The sequence below is a fragment of the Molossus molossus genome, unplaced genomic scaffold (genome assembly GCF_014108415.1).
Source record: "Molossus molossus isolate mMolMol1 unplaced genomic scaffold, mMolMol1.p scaffold_m16_p_8, whole genome shotgun sequence".
NCBI classification, from domain to species: domain Eukaryota; kingdom Metazoa; phylum Chordata; class Mammalia; order Chiroptera; family Molossidae; genus Molossus; species Molossus molossus.
The window spans coordinates 11268890-11286991 of NW_023425402.1; the positions used below are offsets into that span (position 1 = coordinate 11268890).

Consider the following 18102-nt stretch of genomic DNA (forward strand, 5'->3'; position numbering starts at 1 on the left):
GGGAGCCGGTGTGCTGTCCTCACCCTGGCTTCCTGGGTGAAAGGTCAGTGGAACATGATGCCACATGCAATGCTGGTGTCAGTGGAGTGGTAGGAATAAAACAGACACAGTGGCCGGGACCGGGAAGCTCTCAGTCCTTCTCCAAATTCAGTGCAGGTCTTCATGGAAGACATTGGAAGTTTCTGGGAAACCTGACTTCTGTCCCCATGAGCCCCTGTGCTTGATGTCCCACAGGCATGTGTCTGGGTCTCTCCATCTGCTTCAGAAAAGGGCTTTGCAGACAGGATCTTCCACTGCATAGGCATTAATGGTTTGACTTCAAGGTCAGGCTAATGCTGGTTGACCTCCCTTGGTGGTCCGTAGAGAGGAAGTATTGGCGATCAAGAAGCACTGAAGAGAAGCTTGTGGCTATCACGGGGAAAGAAAGTCACGTCCAGCCAGCCAACAATGCGCGGGGATGGGAAGGGGGTCCTGTGAGGCCAGGCCCAGCGCACGGCGCCTTGGCCTTCGTAGTTCAGGGTCACCTTCACCACAGACCTTCCTGGATTCCATCACGTCTCCAGCTCAGTCTGACGCCCTCCCTGCTCATACCTGTAATTAGCTTCTCTCCATCTTTCTCTGTAGAACAATGGCATAGATCATCCTAAAACCTCTCCTTTTTAAAAAATTTCCCGGGAGACTTCATTATTTAGCATGTAATATTTTAGAGCAGATTTGCTTTCAGGAAGGTGCTTTTTAAAGATAATGTGAGAAGCAATTTGCATTCCTGAGGCCGAGGATGGAACCCACAGGGAAGACAGGCAGCCGGGAAGCGTTTCGGGGAGAAGTATGTCCACAGCGTTGACAGTCATAGGGGGTCAGTCACAGATCATCGGGAAATGACTGGATTTGAGATTCTCCATCATCAGCAACTGCATTGCCTCCCCCATCAGACTGGGACTTGCCCGGGGAGGGGAAGGGCGCGTCTCACCAGCCTGGGCCCAGGCAGCCACTCGAGGGTGCGGCTCCGGGGTCCGGGGCTCAGGGGCTCTGCTGCCTGTGTCCCTCAGACGAGCGGAACGGCGGCTACCTGCAGCAGTGGCAGCTCCTGGACCGCATCCTCCAGCAGATTGTCCTCCAGGACGAGAGGGGCATGGACCCTGACCTGGCTCCCTTGGAGAACTTCAACGTCAAGAACATCGTCAACATGTGAGCAATGGCAGCCCTCACCTGTCCCTTCCCTCTTCCCATCTCTCTCCTCTTTGGGGGCTCAGCAGGGACAGCTCAGCTCCCTCTCTCCCACCTGACCCCTCCAGATGGGCCTTGAGCAACATTGTCCAAAAGAACTCTCTGATGGCGGAGGGTTCCATGTCCACACTGTCCACTTGTGGCGGCCGAGCACTGGGGACTGAATTTCACGTGTATTTCCTTTTCATCACATGGCATATGCCATGGGTCTAGTGACCACCCTATGGGACAGCACAGGCCAGTGACCACCATATGGGGACAGCACAAGCTAGTGACCACCATAAGGGGACAACACAGGCTAGTGACCACCCTATGGGACAGCACAGGCTAGTGACCACCATAAGGGGACAACACAGGCTAGTGACCACCCTATGGGACAGCACAGGCTAGTGATAACCCTATGGGACAGCACAGGCCAGTGACCACCATATGGGGACAGCACAGGCTAGTGACCACCATAAGGGGACAGCACAGGCCAGTGACCACCCTATGGGACAGCACAGGCCAGTGACCACCATATGGGGACAGCACAGGCTAGTGACCACCATATGGGGACAGCACAGGCCAGTGACCACCCTATGGGACAGCACAGGCCAGTGACCACCCTATGGGACAGCACAGGCCAGTGACCACCATATGGGGACAGCACAGGCTAGTGACCACCATAAGGGGACAGCACAGGCCAGTTACCACCCTATGGGACAGCACAGGCCAGTGACCACCCTATGGGACAGCACAGGCCAGTGACCACCCTACGGGACAGCACAGGCCAGTGACCACCCTACGGGATAGAGGAGCTGCTGACACTCATCAGCACAGAGAAGGAGTCAGCAGTGTCTGTATGGTCCATGAGCTAAGAAGAGTTTTTACATTTTAAAAGAGTAGCAACAAGAATATGCAACAAAGACTGTGCATAGTATATAAAACCTGAAACACTGACTCTGCCCCATTAGAGACCCTGACCATTTAGCCATAAGGCTGGGGGACCGGGATGTCACAGCCTGGCGTCTTCTGACTCCACTATCTTTGACTGACCCTGGGTCAGGGAAACACACAGAAGCAAGTTCCAAGTCACATCAGTTAATGTCCAGGCCTACTTGGACACTTAGCTCTCAGACTAAGTCTGAGCAGTGGCCTTAAGGAGATGCACTGGCTCTCGGTGTTCCGGGCCAGGCAGAAAGTGATTTCAAACCACTCGGCTCCTGTCTTCATTTGCACAAACAGTCAGGGTTGATGTAGAGAAAATCCTATCTGGTATGTGGGGCAAATACAACTAGTAGAGATCAAAATGTAGCTTTGTCTTTACTTTTTACTAATTCGTGGCACGACTCAGCAGGGCGGCTGGCTTTCCTCCGTCAGAGCGGGAAAGCTCCGTGGGTGCAGCGAGGTGTCTGCTCGGCAGCAGAAGCCCGAGGTCACTCTAAGCCGCCAGCATAGTCTCCGGTCTGGCCCTGGAGGGGTGGTCCCAGACGGACGTGAACGGTCTGGATGTGCCTGAGCCCTAAACCTCTCTGCTCTCTGGACTGGGGCCAGGACGCTGCAGTGCGAAGTGTGTGTGTGTGTGTGTGTGTGTGTGTGTGTGTGTGTGAGACGGCTGCCCTCTTCTCCCTGCTGATTCCCTTCTAACCCTTCTACCCGCCCTTCCCACCAGCTAACCAGTGTCTGAGTCCCCGCAGAGGCCGCAGGGGGTCGGGAGGAGAAAGGGAAAAGGTCTTAGTGGATCAGGTAACTCAGTAAACAGGCTCCCTGCTCTCTGGGCCTGGCACGCGGGTCACGCCATGATGTGTCTCTGGGGTCTTCAGAAGTGCCTTGCTGGGCGCCTCTGTCCTCCTTGCCAGGGCTGGCTGGTACCATCCTTTCCAGCCGCTCTTGATTCCCTGGCAAGACAGCACACTGAGCACACGGCCGAGCTGTCCCCTCCCTCCCCGGTGGACTTCCGGGACCGGACTTCAAGGAGCGTCACCCGTTCCCCACAGAGCTTACCTCTGGCCCAGGGGAGGCCCTCGAGCAGCGCCCATGCCAGCAGCTCCCCCCAGCTTCCTGCTTCTTCCCTCCGGACCTGCCGGGCCCCAAGTCAGACCCCAGTGCACCAGGCCTCCGCCCAGTGTCGGGGAACATGGTCAAACCCTCTGAGAGGCCCACAGAAGCCCCTTCACTGCGGTGGCGAAGGAGGTGGCAGCTCGGGGACGATGGCAGTGGCTGTCTCCAAAGAAATCTGGGCACAAGCTATTTCCCCTCCACACGCGGTCCCCTCGCCGTAGCCTTGGTCTGGCCGAGGAGGCCAAGGGTCGAGGATCTCACCCGTCCGCCTTCTCAGATCTACCAAGGAGATGGTCATGGGGTCTCACCTCTCTGAAACCTGGGTGTCTAAGTAAAAGCTTACTGTCTACCCCGGTTACAAGAGTTTGATGGGAATGAGGACTTCTTATGACGCTCACCTTGTGTTGTTGGAACGGGTGAGCACCCTGACTCTGACTCGGTGGTCCTTGGAAGCCCGTACCATGGTGGGGCCGATGCTTTTACAAAGGGGTGCGAGCATCACAACTAAGGGAAGCCTGGGACTTGGGCCTGGTCCTGCCATGACTTAGCTGCTCCTGTCTCTGGTCTCAGGAGCTTTAACAGTGTCACACAGGGGTTACATTATAGGGTACCCCAGGGTCTTTTTAGCTTCCCCGGTCCTCCAAGAGGCACACAGACTGGGCAGGATGGGGACCTGGAGAAACATCTGGAAGGTCAAAATCCTGTCCTTGACGTGGCCAGACGGAGCGGAGATCAGGGCACCAGCGGGGGAAGGGGAAGGGGACGCGTCTCTGGGAGGCTGGGCCCCCGTTCAGCAGGCCCGTCCCTCTGCCCCACCAGGCTCATCAATGAGAACGAGGTGAAGCAGTGGCGGGACCAGGCAGAGAAGTTCCGGAGAGGTGAGGGCTCTGCCCGACCCCGTGGCCCGCTCCACACACCTCTGCCCGCCCCGCCCAGGACGCACCTCCTTGGCAGGGGGACGCGCTCACATTCTCTCTCTGCGTTTCCGCTCCTGCCCCACTGCCCCAGAACACACGGAGCTGGTGAGCAAGCTGGAGAGGAAGGAGCGAGAATGCGAGACCAAGACGCTGGAGAAGGAGGAGATGATGCGGACGCTGAACAAGATGAAGGACAAGCTGGCCCGAGAGTCCCAGGAGCTGCGCCAGGCCCGGGGACAAGTGGCTGAGCTGGTAGCCCAGCTCAGCGACATCTCGGTACGTGGGCACGCCCCTCCTCTTAGAGATGAGCCGAGACCCTCAGGATACGGTGGGAAGAACAGGGCTGGGGAGGGGCTGAGGACCCCAGGGTGAGGGAGAAGAGAGGGGGACCTCAGCCCAGCAGAGAGGGCACCCCCAAGGCAGTAAAGGTGGCACCTTTGTGTTACCTAGAAAAGTGATGCTCCTTCCTCTGGGCGACGCTGCCCCAGGAGGCACACCTTGGGAGCAGGTGCAGGCGGGCTTCTGACCCCCCCACCCCATCCTCAGCTGGAGGCCCGTGCAGGCTGTAGCCCACACAGCCGTGTGTTCTTGCTCTTGCATTGTGAGGACTTGGACTTTGTTCACTGTCTGCATGTGGGTATTTGACTTCCGTGTGTGTCTGTTTGTGGGGTGTGTGTGTGTTGGATGTTGGGGATACAGAGAGAGAAAATGGGGGCTCAGTGTACCTGGGAGGTAAGAGCAGGATTGGAGGGGTCAAGTGTAGGTGGAGGATAAGAGTGAGGGAAGGGCCTGGCTGGTGTAGATTGAGCGTCGTCCTGTGGACTGAGAGGTCCCGGTTCGATTCCTGGTCAGGGCACATGCCTGATTGCAGGGTTGATACCCAGTAGGGGGCGTGCAGGGATCAGCCGATCGATGTATCTCCCTCACGTTGATGTTTCTATCTCTCTCTCTTAAAAAAAAAAATTCAATAAAAACATTTTAAAAAGTAGTAAGAAAGGGAATAGTCACGGGGACCTGAAAGGTACCATTGCTCATGGCTTTGTTCTGTTGATTTTTCTGTCTCCCCACAGACAGGACATATATCGTCCCCCACTCCCCCTGGGGGCCCACTCACTTTGTCTTCCTTGATGACAACCAGTGACCTGCCTCCACCGGCGCCTCCTTTGCCGTTCTCCTGCTGCCCCCCTCCGCCACCACCCCTTCCGCCTGGCGGGCCTCATATTCCCCCTGGCGCCCCCCCCTGCTTCAGCGTGGGCCTGCCCCTCCCTCCAGACGCCTTCCCCAGCAGTGACATCCCCCTCAGGAAGAAGTGTGTCCCCCAACCTTCCCACCCACTGAAGTCCTTCAACTGGGTCAAGCTGAATGAGGTGAGTACCAGGAAGGGGTCTGAGCGCCCATTCTGCAGCCAGGGCAGCCAGCCCCGCTGTTCACAGACCTGCCCCCGGGTTCCTTCCTTGGTGGGCGTAAGGGCGGCACAGTGGATGCGGACGATGGGTGGCTGATGCCGGGCAGCTCTCCGTCCGCTGGGAAGAACGTCTACCCGGGAGGAGATGGCTTGGCGTGTGATAATGCTCTCATTGCCCATGACACCTGCAGCAGGGATCCGAGGGCCTGAGGTTCGTGGGGCGGTGTAGATGCCAGAGCGTGGGCCGAGCGGGGCTGGCACTACGGAATAGGCCAGTCTGAGGAAGGGTAGAAGATCGCAGCAAAGATCTTGGGCCCGGGTCTAGGGATGGTGAAGATCAGGGCGCCGTGTACAAGGACCGAAATGAGCCCACACCCGGGGCTACGATACCCTTGCAACGAAGAGTTTGATGCCAAGACATAGCCATCTCGGCATCTCCCCAGGAGAGAGGTGCGACTTTTCTAGGTGACCCAGCAGTGAGGGCCTTCATGATCAGCACCCCCTGATGGCCATCCCACGCCCACGTGTGGAGTTGACGCCTCTGTCGGGCTCTCTAGAGCACAGAGTTGCCCTGTGTCACACTGGACCCTAGTCAATGAGAGCTGGTTCCAGCCTGGGCCAAGCCCTGCCTCTGGTCTGGACTGTGTCCTGTGAAGAGGACCAGTAACTTTGTCCCCGAGATAAGACGGACCAGGTAACTGAGTTTGCCTGGCCTGGCTTACAGTCCCCCACAGCCATGCTGGGAGCTGGGAGTGCTGGGTGCCCTCTGACCTTGCTCTTGGCCTCTGGGCTGACTCTTGGGGAATCCATACTGTGCCATCCTATGTGAACTTAACTGAGCTCAAGGGGAGAGTAGGAAGAGACTGGGATTACGAAGTGGTGGTCAGGTATTTGTCTCCCGCTGGTAGACCAGCTAGCCAGTCTGTCTGCCGTCTGCTTTGGGTAAAGATTTTTGCTCAAGACCATGATGGATAATATTAAAAAGTGAGACATAATGTTGCCCTGTAAGAGCTTTGAATCTAGGAAATGTGTTCCAAGAAACACTTATAGATCCTGGGAATGGACTGAAAGAGGTTCTACCCTCTGACCAAACCCAGTTTAGCTCTAACTGTGTGACCTGTGAAGTCACGCATTTTGTCTGCACCTCAGTGTGCGTATCTGTGAGCTGGTCCGAGACTCCTTCTGCCTTTGGTTTTGTGATCTACATGGAAAGACAGCGCATGAATACAGCCCATTTGTAGTCTGCAGGGCCTCAGGTGACATCTTCAATCTGAGTTGTTAAAACTTCAGAGCCACCTGTTAGCAGCGTTTTGAAGCAAGGTGTTGAGGTCTGTGCTGGCCGCGTGGCCCAGCTGTGCCCTGTGGGTGCTGCCGGTGGTCACGATGCCAGCCAGATGGCCAAGGGCACGCGGGCAGGCAGAGCCGCAGACCCAGGGGCCCTGGGGTGAGTGCAGGCGTTCATTGTTCACGGCCAGAAATAAGATGTACTTTAATTGCAGTAAAAAAAAAAAAAAAGATTTAATTTTTGGCTCCTAGATTTACACTTAAGATTTATGATTTTAAAATGTCAGGAGACGTTGATTAGGCACGTTAGCAATTAAGGAAGACAGACAAGGCAACTGATATTTTTGTAACATTTTCATCGTGTAGAGCTGGTGCTTAGGGCTTTCTCCGGGGCCCAGTCCTAATCAAGTCCGCGTGAATTCCTCACGGCCCACTGCGAGCCGCGGTTTCATGCCTAGACCATAAGTACAGGTTTGGTGAAATAGGCGCTGGGGACATTCGTGGGAGCTGCAGACATTTCTCGGCGTGGGTGGGGGGAGGGGCGTCAAGTCATATTTATTTGTGAACCCGCATCCCAGCCCCAAGCTTTTATTCGTGCATCTAGGGGTTATTTCATCCTCTGGGCTTCAGGTTCTTGATCTGTAAGAAGCGGGTAATTATGATGTTCATGCCAAAGGTGGTTTTAATACATACAGAATACTTGCAACAGGGACTGATACACAGAAAGTCTTAATAACAATAATAATGGATTGGCTATTGTTGGCGGCACTACCATGTGTGCGTTAAGTATGTCATCTCACTTAATCCGCACTTTCACTCTGTAAGCGTCACTGAGACTCGGTTTCCCTTGTGTGACACGAGAGAACAGCCTCCTCCATTGGCCCACACTCCCGCCGAGTGACGAGGTGGGGACCTCAGATGCTCCGTGAGGGAAACACAGTGGTGTGAGAGGGATGTCCCTGCACACACGCCATGTCTCTAGAGGGGCAGAAACTCCAGGAATGGAGACGGAGGTGGTGAGGTCTCGGCCTGAGTGGTGTGTATGCCGGTCACAGTGGCGGACCGTGCAGCAAGGCGAGCATGTGGAGACGGCGTGGTGAACGTTAGGGCGTGGAGAACACCAGGAATAGACGAACCCCTGTCTGGCTGCAGACTCGGCCACACCCGCACCACGGGCTCTTGTGGCAAATACGGGGAAGCAAGAGTGTTTGGGAAGATGCGCAGGCGGGGCCGGCCGCTCGGTCTGTGGTCTTCCTACTGTTCAACATCCCTCTTTCTCGTTCCAGCCCTTTGTCCTCATTCTGGCCTCGCTAGGAATAAGGAGCAATGGGGGGCTTCCCCTCTGAGCCTTCCCAGTGCGCCCCCCCCACCCCAGGCCTAGATTTAGGTGGGGACTGTCCCCTCCCTTCCCCAGTTCAGTTCCTGACCATCTCCCCTCTGCCTGCTGCGGGCCCCATTCCAGAAGCCCGGCTCCTCTCCCCAGGCCTGTCCCCTACCCCACGCGTGCGCCTATACACACACACACACACACACACACACACACACACGGTGGTTGCTTCTGCCATGAAAAGAATGTGTCTGTGTTGGGTTTGGCCAGTTGCCTGTATCCCTTGCCGCTCCGAGTTTCCCAGCCCGGCATTCCACAAGAGGGTCCCTGGCCTTCGGAAGGCCACAGGAATGTCCCCACCCCCTGCTCTGGCCTAGCCTCCCCTTTTCCAGAGTTTAAGAAAATAAAAGTGAGTGAAAGGTATGTTTCTCGGTCCAAGCCTTGCTGAGGGGGAAGGGGAGGAGGAGGAGTCTGCCTCGGGAAGGGTCCCGGCTGCCCTGCAGCCCGCGGATGGTGGGGAGAGTCTATCTGCAAAGGGAGGAAAGCGGGTGGCGCACCTGGGGGGGACCTCTGGTCTCTGTCCTCCACGCCATCAGGAGCTGTTGCGGGACCACTGCAGTGTGCTTGGCTTGGCGGACAGCTGCCCCCACCCACCGTGACTGACAGCTTCTCCTTTGATCCCGGGGGGTGGGTTCAATGCAAGGTTCTCCACAGAGGTGCCAGACTTGAGACACTTTGGCGTGTCAACTCCTGGGCTCTTCCCAGTCATAAGGGACAAGCAGCCTCCTGGGTCTGACCGGTGGGAAACTGTGGCGGAGTCTTGCTGGTCTCAGCAGTTGTGGAGGGGGAGGGGGCCGGATGGCCCAGCCTTTTGGCATTTGCCCAATTTCTGGGAATCTGGTAAAGTGGGAGGAAGCCCCCTGGGAGAGAAAATGGCCATCTCAGATCCAGAAGATATCATCTGGCTAAATATACGAGGATCCCAGATACGTGTGGACACCCTTTCTCCCGCGGGTCCCAGCCGGCGTGACCTTTCGGGAGTGTGCCCGGGAGCTCAGTGTGCCTTGGCTTTTCTGGAAGGACTTTCATACTTGCCTGCCCATCACTGATTTCTGTGACACGCTTACCCATGGCCCCACATGGGAAGGAGGAGGCGGAGGTCGTCTCTGCCTGTACCCTGGAGCAGCGCATTGGGCACACGTGGAGGGTCGGGGGCGGCCGACCCCTCTGAAGCCTGGCTGCCAGGCTGTGTGTAGCTGGGGGTAGGAGGGGCTAAGGGGGACACTGGACGTCTCTCCAGTGAAGGAAATGAGTCAACCACGGGTCTTGTCCCCGCTCTGAATCTTAGGAACGTGTCCCTGGCACAGTATGGAATGAGATTGACGACATGCAGATATTTCGGACTCTGGACCTACAGGACTTTGAAAAAATGTTTTCAGCTTATCAGAGGCACCAGGTAAGACCCTGCCCACTCCAGGCTCCTGGCTCTTGACTTTTTGTCTTGACTTCACATTTGCCTCTCAGACCCAGTCCTCATCCCCTCCCTCCCTCCCTCCTGCATATGTTGAATGATTCGTTCCTTATTAGCACCATCGGGGAGACATCCCGTAGTGTGCAGTCTGTATTTGCACACCAGGTGACGAACTAGTGCTTCGACTGCCTCTCTCCCTCTGGAGCACTGGAGGTGGAGATCGAGGGCCTGGCCACGGGTGACCCTGTTTTGTTCTTCGGCCGCAGGATTTAGGGACTGCACCTGAAATGCATCTTAACTTTTCAAACCACTTTCTGCACCACGCTCTCATCTCTCAACACCTCTGAGAGGCTCGGGTAGCAGAGGTGCTAGTGTTTCAAGGAAGGTGGAGCTGCTCCAGGTCCCGCGAGGGGTTGAGGCTGCAGCCGGGCCCGGGCCAGCTGGCAGAGGCCCCGGACTTTGCTCTACAGAAGCTGCGTACAGAGGGCTGACGACTGAGCGGCAGTGGGCAGTGGGGTGGGCGGCAGCACACACGGACTTCCTGAGCCAGGGATCTCGAACTGTGCCCGGTACCTGTGCGATTGCCAAGGGCGGGATGCTTGGACCTCACCTCCAATGAATGGGAGTCAGGAAGTGAGCTGGGGCCCAGGAACCCGCGTGGCAGCTGGCACGCCTGGGGCCGTCCCCCGGGTCCCACGTGGGCATTACCAGCCGAAGGCCTTGATGTTTGCTCTCTCTGGCCTGCCTCTGAGGGGCTGCTGCCACCGGGTTGTGCTGGTTTCTCCTGTGTTTTCTCTGCTGGAGCCAGGTTCCAGCCCCGAGGACATTCCCGTGTGCTCGTGAGCGGGGTAGGCAGCAGCCGCATGTAGTGACCAGGCTCCCTACTCCTCTCCGCCAAGTCCAGACCTGCGCTGGCCCTCCCTGCGGGCAGCGGGGGCTGAGGGCCGGAGTCACTGCTCCAAGGGGACTAGCCAAGGGGTGGGGTGGCGACAGGGATCTAGAAAACCCAGTTGATTGTTTATATAATTTAAATGTGGTGCTCAAGGCATCTGATTCCAGGGAGTGGTGCAGCCCTTGCCCAGGTCAGGCAGCCCTGAGCCCGAGGTGCTCCTGGGCACCGGCGGGGGTGGGGGTGCCCACAGAGGTGTATCGGGCATGGCCAATCCCACGCCTCCATGGGGGTTGAGCATCTTCCCCAGGGCCAGGGTTCTGACCTGGCCCACCCAGCCTCTGGAATCCTGGGGCAGGTCTAGGATGGGGGCCAGTAGGGGACGAGGGGCTGTGGGTTGAGGACAGGCTGGGTCTGGGACCTCCCCGTTTGGTGAGGAGAAGAGTTAAGACGGAAGCCCCTGTTCTGCCCCCCTCGCAGCTGAGCCCACTCAGTCCAGCACCCTGTTTGGGGGCAGAGCTCATCCGGGCGAATGTCACCCAGCGGTGGTCTGGACTTCAGTTGAATTCACAGCAGTAGAGCTGGGGTGACCTCAGAGTCCGTGCTGCCCTGGGACCTGGATGGTTGTGGGCAGAGGGAGGCCCTGTGAGCCTGTGGGGCCCTCTGTCCCCTGCGCGCCCTGGCGTGGTGCTGTCGGCTGCATCGGGGTCAGGGAGGGAGAGCCCGTGTGAGCGCTGCCTCCTCAGCTCCTCTTAGCTCCAAGGGCAGGCGAGGGCGGGCGGGGCAAATTCAGGCACCTGCTTTCCTCTGCCCGGACGGTCCGCTCAGGAGCCGCTGTTTCCTCCCTTGTTCAGCACGTTTCACTCACGGGGTGGAGAAATGCCCTCTGCCCTGTGGGCAGGGGAGCTCGGGCCTGGTCGCCCCGGCTGGGGCATGCTGGGGGCCCTGCTCCAGGGCCAGGGGGAGACGCAGCCTGTCCTTTGCTCATACGGCCTCTGGCTGCATGTGTGCCAGAAGCTGCTCTTACAGCCCTACCTCCAGCGCCCGCATCTCGAGGGGCGGAGCAGACAGCAGAGTGCGAGGGGTCCCCATGTCTCTTGTCCTGTCCCTGAGTTCCTGTCCATCTTGGCTAACACTGTGCATGTTTAATTCTCTGTTGGCTGTGGCTGCTGCCTGCCTAGGAGCTGGTAACTAATGCTTCCCGACAGGTGAGTCGCTCACGGGCCCTGGGTGCTCCAACTTCTGACTACTGTCCTGGGCTGCTGCCCGCTGGGCCCCAAAGAGCAGGCCTGTCCATCCGACCCTCCGCCTTACCACCCACCCATGCAGGGCGGCTCGGGGAGGTCCCCAAGGAGAAAGCCGAAATGTAGGGGGTAGTGCACACAGACCCGGCCAGCAGTGGAGGCAAGGTGTCCTGGAGTAGGAGGAAGCTTCTAGGTCTGTTGCCTTCCCCAAGGGAAGGGCCGCGCCAGGCAGGCCTGTACGCCCGAGCAGCCCGGGCCCCGTTCACAGAGGGAGCGAGGGAGCCGCGGCCCCAGCAGTCATAATGCGTATGGAGGGAGCTCTCAGCGTAAGAGCGGGCCTTCCGCCCCCACCAGGCGCCCCAGGGAAGGTGGGGGCACTCTTTGATTTGTCGGGAATACGCCTGCTGGAACCCTGCAGGAGAGACTTCTACATGGAGTCCTGCCTCAGTTTCCCCACTCTGAACATGTGGACACTCCTACCGAGGGGACATCGGGCTGGGCCTGAAGTCTCCAGGAGTCTGGGAACTGGGGCCTTATCAGGACTTACAACCAGCTTCTTATAAGTTTGGGGAGGCTGTCAGGGCAGTGCGGTGGGAGTCGGGGTTCATTCTCTGGGGCTGTGTAGATCATATCACAGGGCCTGAAGCCTAGGGGCCGGCCGCTCCCCATCAGGTCAGTGCCTCCTCCTGTTTGCCCAGGGAGGGCAGTCTCTGAGAAACGGGTTCTTTGTTGTCCCCCAAGTCATTCTAGCGCAGTGAAGTCCCAGATGCCCCCTATAGGGTCAGTGATTGCCACCTCCCTCCCTGCCTCTTATGTCCCTTCCTCCCTGGCCCACCGGGAGCTCCGCTGGTTGGCAGAGGGGGCCTGGGGGGCGGCGAGCAGAGAACCGGGAGAGGACACACCGCGGCCCTCTGACGGGCTTGTTGGTTGCAGAAAGAGCTGGGCTCCACCGAGGACATCTACCTGGCCTCCCGCAAGGTCAAAGAGCTGTCTGTCATCGACGGCCGGAGGGCTCAGAACTGTATCATCCTTCTCTCCAAGTACGTGCTCGTCCTGCCCCTGGGCCCTGCCCATGAGCTTCGCCGGTGGGAGGGGCCAGGTCCCCAGGAAGCACAGGGCTGAGGGGCGAGTGGAAGAAGGTGGGTGACGTGAAGGCCTAGGGGACACAGGGGCCTAGGACTGGGCCTTGCCCTCTCTGCTGCCCGGCGGGGAAGGGGACGGGGCACTGATCGAGAGCCCTCCCGGGAGCCCCTGTCGGGCAGCGGGGGGCTCTGCAGACAGGAAGCTTCCCCTGTCCCGAGGCCCCGACCAGCCTGGTCAGCGTCCTGGCCCATGGAGCTGCCCTGGCCCATGGAGGGCCGCAGAGCAGATGATGTCAGCCCCCAAGCATCTCCCTGGGCCGCAGAACAAACAGGGCAGTATCCGCCGAACAGCACGGCTTCTGTGCGGGCCTCCCTCCTGGGCCGGGGTCAGAGGGCGCCGCCTCCCAGGCTATTCTTAGTGCGCCCGGCCCCCGGGACACCCACCCACTTTCCTCCCACAGGGCCCACACCTCGGTTTCTCCCTCTTGATGGCGGGGAGAGGTCTGCACCCCCAAGGCTCCCATGGGCTGAGCATCCTGAGGGGCCGGGGAAGGGAGGTGTGTGTGTGTCGGGGGCGCCCCCCCCCAGACAGCAAGGGGGGTAAGACGGATCGGAACAGCTGTGTGGGAGCCGAGCGCTGTCCCCGACTGAGAGCTGTTCTGTCCTCTGAGAGCAAAGGAGGCAGGAAGCTGCCCCCTGAGAGGCCTGCCCAGGCTCCCAGCCTCCAGGGCGAGGCCGCGGGATTTCAGGCATGAGAAGGAGGAGAGGGATCTGAAGCCCTTCTCCGCGCCTCACAGGCTCCCCTGAAGATGGCCCGTTTACTCCCAGATGTCCCCACCAGCTCTGACCGAGACCCGGGCGCCAGCCTGGAGGCCCAGGTCTTCGGTTAGAGACTGACACACTTCAGTGTTGAGGCTGCGGATGCACCGAGTCAGAGTAGAGGGAGGAGGCTGTGCAGAAGAGCTGAGTAGGGGGGCTCGCAAGACGCGCCCCTCCCCGGGGGAGGGAGGATCGGTCCGTCCTGCGCCAGGGGCTCAGGGCAGGCTCTCGCCTCAGGTTGAAGCTGTCCAATGAGGAGATCCGGCAGGCCATCTTGAGGATGGACGAGCAGGAAGACCTTGCCAAGGACATGCTGGAGCAGGTGAGGCCCCTCGAGGGGAGGGAGGGGAGCCTAGGCGGCAGCGAACCCCTTCCCCGCGGCCCCCGGGAGGCCAAGCGCTCAGGGAGAAAGCAGGCTGGAGGTGGAGGAGTAGGGAAGGGGTTTCTGGAAACCCCTGGGCCAACCTTTCTGAAGGGGGCCAGGAAAGGCCACATCGTTTCCAGGGGAGTGAGGCCCCAGAAGGAGATTTGAGGTAAGATCCCATGGGCCTCAAGCAAAGTCAGAGTGACCCAAAGATGTTATATCTTCCCCAAGTCACTGTACCTCACATGGTTGTGTCCTTCGAGCGAAACCTAGAGAACACCGGCCAAAACCACCGCTCACTGGGCTTCGTTAAAATGATGAACTCTGTTCATCAGAAGGCACTATTACTATAGTGAAAGACAAGCTAAACCTTGAAAGATATTTGGCTTATGTATATCCAGCGAAGATCTTATATTCGGAATAAAGAACTCTACAGATCAATGAGAAAATTACAAACAATTGCACTTAAAAATGAGCAAAAAAACTTGAACAAGTACTTCATGAAGGAGAATTTCGAAATGCTTCAATGCTCTTAGTCATCAGAGAAATACGGTAGATGCAGGCATGTGAGTTAGCACCCCAGCCCCACCAAAATAGCTAAGGTTAGAGACTGACAATACCAGATGTTGGCCAGTAGGTGAAGTGATTGGAATTCTCATTCAGTACAATCATTTTGGAAAATGACTTGGCCATGCACACTAAGGCCACACGTACACAAACCCTATTGCCCAGCAGCCCCGCTCCCAGGTACACACTCAGACCCCCAACTGTGAACAACCCACTGTCTATCAGTAGGAAAGCATAAACAGACTGTGGTACATCACTGTGGTGGAATGCTATGCAGCAGTGAACAAGGAACAAACTCCCAGTACTTATAACATGGGTGGGTCTCAGACATTATATTGAGGGAAAGAAGGCAGACACCAGAGAAGTTCGAGAATAGGCAAATCAACTTGAAGGTGATAAAATTCAGCTGAGAGGCTACATTGGAGGGTGGAGGTGGGTTTGCTGATTAAAGTGACACAGGGGAATTTTCTGGCAGGATGGAAGTCTGTACCTTGTCTGGCTTGTGCTGGAGAGTTCTGGAAAAACTCACTGGTCTACACACTTAAAGTGGGTGTGTTTTATATAAATAAAGCCTCAGTAAAGGTTTAAAGAGAAGGAAGTTGCTGAGCTGTATACTTAAAAATAATTACTGTAGCCCTGGCTGGTGTGTCTCCATTGGCTGGAATGTTGTCTGATGCACCAAAAGGTTGCAGGTTCGATTTTCGGTGAGGGCACATACCTCGGTTGCAGGTTTGAATCCCAGTAGCAGCATCTATGGAAGGCAACCAATCAATGTTCGCTCTCACATGGATGGTTGTCTCTCACCCCCCCCTTCTCCTTTCGGGATGAAACGCCAAGCATCGCGGAGGGTCCCTCTGTCTTTTAAGGGGACGCCTCCCCATGTGGAGCCTGGTGGCTGTATGTCTTCAGGGCACTGGGCCGCCCTGTCAGCTTCCCGCCAGTTTCCCGCCTGACCTTCCCGGCTCTTTGCAGCTCCTCAAGTTCATCCCGGAGAAGAGCGACATTGACCTGCTCGAGGAGCACAAGCATGAGATCGAGCGCATGGCCCGCGCCGACCGCTTCCTCTACGAGATGAGCAGGTGGGGCGGCGGGTGTGGCAGGAGGCGGGGCTGGCGGCGGCTGGGTGCAGGGGCGCCCGTGACCTGCTCACCCCGTCCGCAGGATCGACCACTACCAGCAGCGACTGCAGGCTCTCTTCTTCAAGAAGAAGTTCCAGGAGCGGCTGGCCGAGGCCAAGCCCAAAGTGGAAGGTGCGGCTGAGGGAACAGAGGAGCCGGGAGAGGCATCTGGGGAGGCCGGGGAGGGAGTCCATGAACAGGGGCAGAGGACAGTGCCCCTCAAAGCCAAAATCAAAGACGACATTTAAAGCTGGGATTCTGTGATGTGTGTGCACATGGCCAACATGGACACATTCCTGGGCCTCAGCTTGCAGGCTCTCTAGGGCGGAGGATCCTCTGGCATCTGCCCCAGCATGGGACAGAGATGCCGAGAAAATGACGACACAGTAGTCCCCCCTTATCTGCGGTTTCACTTCCCATGGTTTAGTTACTGCCGTCAACCGTGGTCCAAAAATATTCAGTGGGAGTGGCAGAAATAGACAATCCACACGTTTTAAATCATGCACCATTGTGAGTAGCGTGAGGCGATCTCATGCCATCCTGCTCCATTCCACCGGGGACGTGCATCACCCTTGGTCCGCGTGTCCACGCTGGACGTGCACTCCTCATCGGTCACTCAGCAGAGGCCTCTATTATCAGATTGGTTTTCAGAGAGAGAGAGAGAGAGACCGTGTTCACATAACTTTTATTACAGGATATTGCTGTAATTGTCCTAATTTATCATTGGTTATTGTTAATCTCTTACTGTGCCTGATTTGTAAGTTACACTTATCATAGGTATGTGCGTATTGGAAGAATCATAGGACAGAGGGTTTGGCACTGTTCTCAGATTCAGTCATCCACTGGGGTTTTGGGACGTATCCCCCTTGGACAAGGGGGGGGGGCATTGTAATGGCACCCAGGACAGTTCCTGGCATCACCCTTTACCTGCTGGAGAGGCTTGAAGTTCACAGACCACTGGGCACATGTTTGCAGTGTGAGCTCTTCAGGAAGTGGGGAATCGGCAGGGCGGTCCCCAGAAGTGTCTGCTTTTCTGGGTGGGAGAACCTGTTCCCACACAGACCTTCCCAGATGATCACATTGTTATTAATGAGAACCACATGCCAAGCACGGCATGAAACTCTCCATGCGGATGGCCTCACATGGGTCTCACAAGCACCCTGTGGTGCACCTGTTCTCTCCCCACGAGGAGGAGATGTTGCCTGAGGCCTTGGGACTGGTGCACGATGGTGGAATCAGGATTAGGACACAATGTTGTTCTTCAAAATCCATCCAAGGATGGCAGAGGACAGAGGGGCAGAGAGTAGGGGAGGGGCAGGTGGTCAGGATGGTGGTAGCCATGCGGACAGGAGGGAGTGCAGAGGAGGCTGTGAGGCTCATTTGTGCTGGGGACAGGGTCAGCAGAGCAGAACAAGGGAGGCTATGTCCAGGATGCTGATGGAGACAGCCTGGGGGCGGAACACGGGCCCCCTCTGCTGGACACCGGGGCTGGCTAGCACATCCTGGGATGCCCCCTGCAGAGAATGGCCCTTTCTGGAGTTTTGTGAACTGCTCAGGGAGGTTTCTTGGGGTAGGTGCGGTGTAACAGCGGTAGGGACAGGCGTCTTCTGTAACCTGGATCCTGACACACCTGCATGCACATACACACATACACACGCACATGCACACACACACAGCAAGGGAACTGCAGGCTGGCTGTGACCATAGGGAGAGAAGGATCTGGGATGTGAGGGACAGGGAAAGAGGTGAGTGGTGACTGCAGGTCTGAGGTTTGACGGTACCTCCTGCCCCGGCAAAGGGGGGAACCCTTCTGTCCACATAGTGTTCTTGTCCTGCTGCTGACTGCTGAGGGCCCGAGGCACAGGTCAGGGGTTCAGCCCAGACATAGGTGCTAACTACTTGTGTGTCTTGGGTCGGTGGAGCAAACGTGAGCAATAGCACTTGGAGCTGTGGAACCAGAGTGGTTTCGCCACCAGGTAGGTTTAGTCTCAGCTAATGTCCTGTTTCTGGGAGCCCGCTCTTAAACTGTCCCTGTGAGTAGCCTCTGCATGCTGAGGGAAGGGTCTGCCTTTAGGATCAAGCTCAGCAGAGCAGGGCATTTTTTGGATGGCAGACTTGCTGGGGAGGGTCCTTGTCCCTCTGCCGTAGCGTGGCTGCTGTTCTGGAAGGGTCTGCAGGTCTCTTCCCTCCCAGGGTTGGGAAGAGGCAGCTGAAGTCGTAGCTCATGGAATCAGGTCAGCGGGCTCAATGGGGGTGCGGACATGAGGACCGTGTAGGAGTTGGGGTCCACATACCTCCTTGCACTTTTCCGAGGAAATATTCCTGGGTGCACTAAGATTTGTGGGCTG

At 57.4% G+C, this 18102-nt stretch overlaps 1 protein-coding gene across 2 annotated transcripts in view; it reads left to right on the plus strand.

The window, feature by feature from the left end:
* The window catches only part of DAAM2 (dishevelled associated activator of morphogenesis 2), a 44289-nt gene that overhangs the window by 18322 nt on the left and 7865 nt on the right, over window positions 1-18102 (plus strand). Inside the window, exons 10-19 of one of the 2 annotated variants that reach the window (XM_036248372.1) lie at window positions 1050-1188; window positions 4087-4145; window positions 4276-4460; window positions 5255-5551; window positions 9549-9656; window positions 11742-11768; window positions 12738-12844; window positions 13943-14027; window positions 15609-15715; window positions 15798-15886. In XM_036248372.1, the coding sequence (XP_036104265.1) occupies window positions 1050-1188; window positions 4087-4145; window positions 4276-4460; window positions 5255-5551; window positions 9549-9656; window positions 11742-11768; window positions 12738-12844; window positions 13943-14027; window positions 15609-15715; window positions 15798-15886 (1203 nt within the window). The remainder of the gene's footprint in view (window positions 1-1049; window positions 1189-4086; window positions 4146-4275; window positions 4461-5254; window positions 5552-9548; window positions 9657-11741; window positions 11769-12737; window positions 12845-13942; window positions 14028-15608; window positions 15716-15797; window positions 15887-18102) is intronic. The other variant, XM_036248373.1, reaches the window with a different exon arrangement.